Source organism: Carassius carassius, chromosome 45 (genome assembly GCF_963082965.1).
Source record: "Carassius carassius chromosome 45, fCarCar2.1, whole genome shotgun sequence".
In the NCBI taxonomy this organism is placed as follows: Eukaryota; Metazoa; Chordata; class Actinopteri; order Cypriniformes; family Cyprinidae; genus Carassius; species Carassius carassius.
The window spans coordinates 2,554,109-2,563,589 of record NC_081799.1 but is presented as its reverse complement, the minus strand read 5'-3'; the positions used below and the strand labels follow the sequence as shown (position 1 = coordinate 2,563,589).

The 9,481-nt window shown below is 43.0% G+C and overlaps 1 protein-coding gene across 1 annotated transcript; it reads left to right on the top strand.

Moving 5' to 3' along the window:
• The first annotated feature begins 7,793 nt into the window (after positions 1-7,793).
• LOC132126956 (putative nuclease HARBI1) lies at positions 7,794-9,174 on the top strand. The gene is made up of 4 exons (XM_059538580.1): positions 7,794-8,226; positions 8,322-8,437; positions 8,612-8,723; positions 8,801-9,174. Exons 1-4 carry the CDS (start codon positions 7,794-7,796, stop codon positions 9,172-9,174), a joined length of 1,035 nt encoding a protein of 344 aa, XP_059394563.1.
• The last annotated feature ends 307 nt before the right edge of the window (positions 9,175-9,481 follow it).

Genomic DNA, 9,481 nt, shown 5'->3' with positions numbered 1-9,481 from the left:
TTATTTATATGGCGCTTTAAAAAAATACAGATTGTGTCAAAGAAACTGTACAGCATTAAATAGGAAAATAGTGTGTAAAAATACAAAGGGACAATAGTAAACTATTTACAGTTAAAGCAGTTCATCACTGAATTCAGTGACGTCATCATCCAGCTCTGATCAGTTTAAATAGTATCTGTGCAATCAAGTCAACGATATCTCTGGATATTAAGTGTCCCCATTTAACAAACATTTAAGTGTGTTTCAAAAGCTTGTTTGTTTTAGAGATCTTAATGAATTGCATATCATGTGATGTCATAGGACAATTTCAATTGAATGTGAAGATCATTTTAAGTGCAAAACTTTATGTAAAGCATTCATCTAAAGGACCTATTTAAAAAATATATATCAGTTATTTCTGTGTAGCCTATTAACCTGTGATGTGTTTAAATTCTTATGTGCAAAGGTTTTGTAGGACTAAAACTAAAACCAAGAAAAGCTTAATCATTTAATATTTTTTGCACAAATTATAATATACAGTGGTACTATATAATAGTACAATGCAAAAATACTTGATCTCTGGGTTTTGCACTTTCTGGGTGAAGTCTGTGTGTTACGCGTTGTAATGAATCAACCTTTGTAATCATCGGGAAGAAGGAGGCGGGAACCGGCGGACAATCAAATAACATTTTAATAATAAAAAATAAACACAAAACAGCGCACCAGCCCCTCACGGACGACTGGTGCGCTCAAATAAAAACCAAAACACAACTAAAAGCCCAGGCCTGGTCCTCTCTCGTCCTTCACTGTCGTCGTTACAGTTTTATATCCCTCCATCTCCTCCGTGGGCCTCGAGACCGGCGGGTCGAACAAGTGTAGTTCATCTCCAATCACTCCACCGGCCTCGCGCCCTCGGCCCCGCCCCACTCGTCACACGCGTCAGCACTGATTAGTTTTTGGGCGTCTCCGTTAATTGTTATCAGCAACAGCTTTCACTCATTACTCATCCCTATATATTGGCTTGTCTAGCGTCTTGTGTTCGTGAGAGCGTTGTTTCATGTTTATGACCTTTGCTTTGCTTTCTTGTGTGTTTCTGCGTTGGATGTCCGTCTCTCCCCGGAACCCTGTCCACTCTACGCAATCCACCACCAAGCAACACCACTTACCTTCGGCTCGCTTCCCCGCAGTTCCTGTGTCACCCTCTCCTGCTGCCTACTCACCTCCGCCTTCAGGATTCATCACTCATCACCACCATCTTGGACTGTGCATTCCTCCCAGCGTTGTTTGTGTGTCAAGTACTGTCTGTATCATTGTCTTCATTAAATATCATTAATCTCGCACTTGCTTCCTGCCACTCCTTCACCCAGTCGTTACAGAACGCTCTCACCAAACATGGAAGCAGTTCAGCACCCTGGCGGCCGTGTGCCAGTGGAACAAGGCGGCGCAGTGGGATCGATTCCTGCATGGGCTGGCCGACGGTGTTCAGAAGGAGATCTACCTCCTGGAGCTGCCCCCAACGTTCAATGGCCTAATCGACCTGGCACTCCGGGTGGACGCTCGGATTAACCACCTGGGTAGACAAGTCAGTCCTACATGCCATTACGTCTCTCCGGAAAGGAGCCGCTCGAGTCGAGAGAACATGGTCGGCCCCGTCGACGATCACGAACCCATGCAGGTGGGTAGAGCTTGGCTTTCCCGGAGGGAGAGAGAGCGGCGGAGGTCCCAAGGACTATGCTTATATTGCGGTGGCTCGGAGCATTCCATCCATTCCTGCCCGGTAAAAAGAGCCAGCCCGGTAGTAAGTTTGAGGCTACTATCGGGTGGGATCTCCGCCGGGAAGTCCTCAACCACATCATCGACTCTCCTTCCGGTGAAACTGCGGTGGGAGAACCACACTCGCGACTGTCACGCCCTTCTGGACTCTGGGGCCGAAGGTAATTTCATTGACTCTCCTTGCACGTCACTTGAACCTTCCAGTCCTTCCTGTGTCTCATCCCATCCATGTCATCGCACTCAATGGCCAGGAACTGCCACACGTCACCCACTACACTGAACCCCTCTGCTCACCTCAGGCAACCACAGTGAAACCATATCCTTTTACCTCATGGACTCCCCTGTAGCTCACATTGTGTTAGGTCACCCCTGGTTAATCAAACATAATCCACGAGTGGATTGGGGTTCCAACACAGTCACCTTGTGGAGTGAAAGTTGTCATGAGTCTTGTCTGGTTTCTGCTTGTCCTGTTGTGCCTGTTTCTGTCTTCCAGAAAGAGACCATGGTGTTATCAAACATGCCCACAGAGTACTTGGACCTGAAAGAGGTGTTCAGTAAGTCCCGTGCTGCTTCTCTTCCTCCGCATCGTCCCTACGACTGTGCTATAGATTTAGTGCCAGGTAAGTCTCCGCCTAAAGGCAAGTGTAGTGGCCGTTACAAAGTAACAAAAAAAAAAAAACTCAAGTCAAAGTTCAAATCAAACAAAATCAAAAGGCCACTGATGCACCGTGGGTTTTGGTGTACGCGGGTGGGAAAAACATCAGGTCCAAACAAATATTAAAATTCAACAAGACGTGGTTTATTTTGACTGAAGTCGAGCAAACACAGAACAAAGCAAATTTCCTGTGCCTCTCCCGCTCTGGTAAAAAACCATATGCCTAACCTGGTGCATACTAGTCCCTGCCGTGCGCTTACCTAAATAACCCATAGTGTCCCCTAGCGTGCATGAAACAAACAAAACAAATAATAAACTAACAAAACACTAACAGAAATTGAATCATAATTAAATCAAAAAATGAATAAATTTATAATGAAATCTAAACACAGCACTAAATAGCTCCAACACTACAGCCCCTAATTGTGCATTAAATCACAATTACGTCAATCTCCCAAAGGAGCTATTCACTCAACCCTAACCTACAACTGGATATAGCATATCATACATCAGCTTCATTTTCCGGTCTTCCTTGTGGTGAACCTAAAACAAACCAAAGAAAGATAGAGACAAAAAAGGAGAGAAAAAGCAAGAAAGAGAGAGAGTCCATGGAGTCACACCCCTGCTTCCAGCAGCAGGCAGAGCTTGGTCACTGGCCTCTCCAGAATGCTGGTTCTTGTCCGAAGGCGCACAGAACGCACTAGGCCCCTTGCATCTGCTCTTACGTCCAAAATTTTCCCCATCAGCCAAGATCCTCTTGGGGCGGTGGCATCTGCAATGAGGACGATGTCTCCAGGAGTGAGACTTCTCCTTGGTCTTATCCACTTTTGTCTTTCTTGCATCATTGGTAAGTATTCAGCAATCCATCTCTTCCAAAAAAGTTCTGACATGTATTGTGCTTGCCTCCACCTCTTCCTGATGTACAGGTCACTGTGGTCAAATAATCCTGGTGGCATGACTGGCTTGCCTTTTAACGTCAGAATGTGACTAGGTGTGAGTGCCTCCAGGTCATCTGGGTCATCAGAGACCTTTGTAATTGGTCTGTCATTTAATATGGCCTCAGCCTCACAGAACACAGTATGGAGTCCTTCATCGTCCAGAACTTGTTGTTTGAGAACTGAAGTGAGAACACTCTTCACTGAACGAATCAAGCGCTCCCACACACTGCCATGATGGGAAGCTGCAGCTGTGTTGAAGTTCCACTTTATGCCATCCTCAACAAAAGCTCTCTGAATGCTTCCATGATTTAACCCAGCCAGACTTCTTCTGTTCAAGAAGCTTTCCTCTATTGCGTCTGCAGACCACACATTCAGATATCACCTTCCTGGCAGCGGAATTTGCATTAATGATCCAATACCTCTGACGCAGCTTAGCCAGTATGTGATTTCTCCCTGCATGCCCCAGTTGATGATGAATATGGCGCAGAATCAGTATGGATACATGCAGATCTTTGGACAGAATGACAGGATGTTTGGATTCTGCTGGCATTGCTGCTCTACCCAGCCGACCACCTACTCTGAGGATTCCATCATCTATCACAGGATCTAGTCTGTACAGCGGACTCCCCTTGGAAACACTTTTGCCGCCACTCTTCAATAGTGCAATTTCAGCTTTAAACTTATGTTCTTGTACATACTGAATAATTGCATGTTCTGCTTTCACTAAATCTTCAGGAATCAGACTCTTTCCTTTGAGCATGGCTTTAAAGCTCTGAACTTTACTTTCCACTGCAAGTCCTTTAGTCTCCAGCTCGTCCTTGTTGAAGTCTGCAGAGGCACACAACTCCTTCCTCTTATGTCCCAATAACACAAGAGCTCTCTTAACCCTCAGCAACCAAGCAACAGACCTTTTTAGTTTTTTCCAAGATGAAAACTAATAAAGCAGGCGGTCTGTGGCACACTCAAAATCCACAACAACAGAGTTTGCTATCAAATCCCTTTTGACCTCTGGGTCATTTACAGGAATCGCATCGAGCTCAGCATCCAACTTAGGCCAAACCTCCTCTGGTTCAAAAAGAAACTCTGGAACATTTATCCATCTCCTGCCTTTCAGGAAAGTCTCTGCCCTCATTCCTCTTGAGGCATCATCTGCGGGATTCTCCTTTGATCCAACATATCTCCACTGATGAACACTTGCTGCATCTCTGATGAAGGAAACTCTGTTTGCGACAAAAGTGTGAAATCGCCTGGTTTCATTACAGATGTATTTAAGAACAAATCCAGCTCCATCACTTCTTTTGCTCTACAGTCTTCAGCAATTGACAGCAACACTGTTCGGCTGTTGCTGATCCATTTGGAAAGATTAAATCGTCCTTTGTGACAAAGTGCAGTCAGATCCTTAACCAGTTGCACTGCTTCCTCCTCTGAGGCCACTGATTTCAAGCAGTCGTCAACATAAAAATTGCTTTTGACTGTATTTACCACTTCATGAGGGAAATGTTGGGCATTATCAACTGCAGTTCTCCTCAATGCATAATTTGCACAACTTGGTGAAGATACTGCTCCAAACAAATGTACTTTCATGCGATGTTCCTCTGGAGAATGTGAAGTATCTCCACCAGGCCACCAGAGAAAGCGGAGAAAGTTGATATGCTTTCCAGAAACATGAACTTGGCGATACATTGCTTGAACGTCGGCCATCACTGCAACAGGCTCTTGTCTGAATCGAACAAGGACCCCGATTAAAGAGTTTGTTAAATCAGGGCCCTGCAACAGCTGACAGTTCAGTGATGTCCCTCTGTATGCTGCTCCACAGTCAAAAACAACTCGCAGCTTGCCCTTTCTGGGATGATAAACCCCATGATGAGGAAGATACCAAACATTTCCATCACTCTGCTTTAGTTGATCAGAAGGCACAAGCTCAGCATATCCTTGTTTCACCATGTCATTTACAAATGTGATGTATTGTTCCTTGAACTGACCATTCTTGACAAACTTTCTTTTCAAGCTCTTGAGGCGCTGTTCTACAAGGCGACGACACCACGAAGTGGACAATTAACGACCCAACCAACTCTGGTTCTGACAGCATAAGGTCCCTCATCCTGGCTGTTGATTAGCTCCCAGGGCTCCATCACTTTTGGTACATCCGTTCCAATGAGCAAATCAATGCCTTCATCAATGTTATGAAGTTTAACAGCCTTGAGATAAGACCACTGTTCCAAATCTTCTTGTCGTGGAATATTGAGTGTGGAAACAGGCATATCCTTTTGCGTTAAGACGCCAGGTAACTCAATAAAATCATTAATATTTATCCCAGACACTTCAAGACCGGACAGCATATGAGCATTTACAATCTTCTTTTGACCCATTGTTCTTAACAGAATACTTGTCCTTTTACCCTTCACATTCAATCTTCTTGCCAAACTATCTGTACAAAACGTTCCTGAACTCCCGGGATCCAAGAAAGCATATGTCTGCACAGTTTAGTTGCTCCTCTGGCTCTTGACTTTGACTGCAACAATAGAAAAAATTGAGGCATCTTTGTGACCAGCCCCAATATGGCCACAAGTCTGAGACACTGAAGGTGAAGCAGTTGTTGAGCTCACAGACTGTTGATTGGAGGATGTTCCTTTATCCTGCCGCTCTATATGAAGGGCACTTGGGTGATTTTGGTGACACACATTGCAGTCCAAACGTTTTCTACAATCTTTACTCATGTGGCCCACTTTCAGACATCCAAAGCAGATTCCTTTTTCTTTAATGAAATTAATCTTGTCCCTGTGTACTTTCATTTTGAACTGTGAACATTGATCCAATGAATGATTACCTTGTGTACAAAACAGGCAGTTAAGAGTAGGGTGTCTGGCATTGTTTCCTGTATGTTGAGTTATAACTCCTTCTTTGACTGCAGTGACATTGGTGGCAAAACTGCTCCCTCTTTTCCTTTGTTTGAAGTGACTGGCATTGGATGTTTTGGAGTTGGTGAGCTGTAGGTCTTGGATGTTACCAAAGACTGGATCAGAAGCAATCATGACTTGTCTTTCTATAAATCCTACCAGATCAGTGAACGTTGCTCTATCACCTCTTCGTTCTTGCAGATCACAAGCAACACTTCTCCACTTTTCCCTTAATTTGTAGGGAAGTTTCAAGATGATACTCCTCATGTTTGATGGTAAGTCCAGCTCTTTCATGTGCATCAAGTGTTCTGTTAAATTTGCACATCCACGCAGAAACAAAGAAAATGATTGCAACCCTTTAATATCCTCGCTTTTAACAGGTGTCCAGTTAAGTATCTTTTCCATATATGCAGCAGCAATTTTGTGTTCATTTCCAAAGTGCTCTGCAAGAAGACTTTTGGCTCTGTGGTATCCCTGCTCTGATGGTAAATGCTGACAACTGTGCACCAGGTCCTTTGGCTGCCCCCTGGTGTACTGTTCAAGAAAATGTAAACGATCACTCCATTTATCTGTTTTAGCCTCCACCCCATTTTCAAAAGCTCTGATAAAAGATCTGTATTGGAGAGGGTCTCCATCAAACACAGAGATGTTCCTAGATGGGAGGACAGCACACAGATTTTGTTGGACAAGCAAAGCAGCGATGTCATTTTGTTTTTGCATAATGTTTAAAACACCATTTTGATAGTTGTCAGTCAAAGCTTGGGTCTGATGGTGAGCATGTCCCATGTGCACTCCGTTTACAGTTTGCATCACATGAACTGGAGCATCAGCCTTTAATGTCATTTCATCCATTTTTTGTAAATGCATTTGCAATGAATTTACTTTGTCTTTGTTTAGGCTTAACAACTGCTGGTTGGAGTCCAGAAGCAGACAAACCAAGAGCATGATCATTGACATTCATGATATCTGGGACAAAAGTGTTAATGCGTCTGCATTTAAATCACTCACTCCTCGTGGCTTATTCCTTTTATAATAAGAATTCATGCCGTCTAAACCTTTTGAGCCACACTGTGACCAGAGGGTTGTTCCATAAAACAAGATTAGAAAATAAGCCAGGCTTATTTTGGTTAGTCAGACTTATTGTCTGTGAATTCTGTTTCATAAAGCAAACTTAAAATAGTTCAAACTCAGTTACCCTGGAAACTTATGCTGGGAAACTAGCCTGGTCCGGGGCAGGCTAACTGTCAGGCTAAGCCTGAGTTGATGCTTAACCAGAATACAGTTTTAACACTGACCCACTAGGAATGTGATATTACATCGGACTCTCTGGCATGCTGCAATTTTATTTCATGTAGGCCTAACCACTATCAGTCCAACAATGAAAACAAATGCAATTTAAAAATAAATGTAATTCGAACATACAAAAAGTGAAACAAATGTAAAGAAGTAATTGTAGGCCTATTTGTTTAGTTGGTGTGATTTTTGTAATGAATCAATTAGCCTAAATGTCTATAAATAGGGAGCTCCACCCACGTAGGAGGACGCATAGTCATGGCGTGTCCTTTCATTGATGAGGTGGTGGATGAGGGAGCGATAATCATACGCAGGGCATTTCAAAGAGAGCGTACTTTCAGGGACAGGGCAGACCCGTTGGCTTTTTCTGACTACTACCTGCATGAGCGGTATAGATTCTTGAGGGAAGGGATAGCATATATTTGCAGATTACTGAGCCCACACATCACAAATAGCACACGGCGCAATAAAGCGCTCACAGTCCCGCAGACTGTGTGCATTGCACTTCGCTTTTTTGCCAGCGGAACATTTTTGTACACAGTTGGAGATGCAGAGAACATCAGCAAAGCATCAGTTTGCCGCTCTGTAAGAATTGTGTACCTGTCTTTAAAAAAATTACTCAATGTGTTCATCACCTTCCCTGGCCACAGAGCGATTCACAGTATTAAACAAGCCTTTTATGGAATCGCTGGTAAGTTAAAATAAGAACTATATAGAAAATGGAAATATTTATTGTCTGTTAATGTAAGACATGGCAATTGACAGACAAACAATTAACTTTTGTAGCTTTCCCAAATGTTATCGGAGCTCTGGACTGCACCCACGTGCGCATAAAGCGCCCGTCTGGTCCGCATGAAGGAGACTTCGTTAATAGGAAATCATTACACAGCATCAATGTACAGGTACAGTCCCACTGAGATTATATTGTAGGCTAGAAGCGATTGTTCTTTACAATAAGCTGGGCACCTGTGTTCTATTCATTGCAAATGCATTTACAATTCTATATATATATATATATATATATGTGTGTGTGTGTGTGTGTGTGTGTGTAGTGACCTACATTTTTAATTATTTAGATGATTTGTGATGCAGACTGCATCATCACAAATGTAGAGGCAAAATGGCCTGGCTCAGTGCATGATTCCAGAATCTTTCGGGCCTCTTCTCTTTCCCACCAACTGGCACAAGGTATGTTAGTCACTTAACATATAGCAAAAACTACAGCTTTAAAAAAAACTTCAAATTTTTTTTTTTTTTTTATTCAGGTCAATTCTCAGGAGTTTTGCTGGGAGACAAGGGATATGCATGCCTGCCTTATCTCTTGACTCCCTATCAGGAGACGCAGACTGAGGCACAGCACAACTACAATATTGCCCATGCACGCACAAGAGCTCGTATAGAAATGGCATTTGGGCTCATCAAGTCAAGGTTCCAGTGCCTGAATTACCTCAGAGTGATTCCACAAAGGGCATGTGACATTGTAGTTGCATGTGTTGTGCTACATAACATTGCCTGCCTAAAGAGAGAGAGGCAACCAAGGATGGTTGTAGAGCAAGACTGGGACATTGAAGGCATTTTTGATGACAATGAAATAGGCAGGGTTATAAGAGACAGTTATGCCAATAATTATTTTAGTTAATACTGTCCAAACCATGTTAAAGGTTTTCACTTTCCCCTTAATTTACCAGACAAACAAGTCATATTTTATTTTATTTAGGTTGAAGCTGCCTGTTGGGGGTGAAAACATACAATTAAATGTGGTCAAAAAACAAAAAGGTCATGTGTCATTGTTTTAAATATGGCAGTTCTACTTGCAATTTTCTCAAGCTGTTGGATTTCCAGCTCCAACTTTCTCATCTTGAGTTTTTTATATTGGATGTCAGTATCTATGGCCTCCATTTTTTTCAGGAGATACCTTTTGTAGACTCCCTTTATGTTCTGGGTCT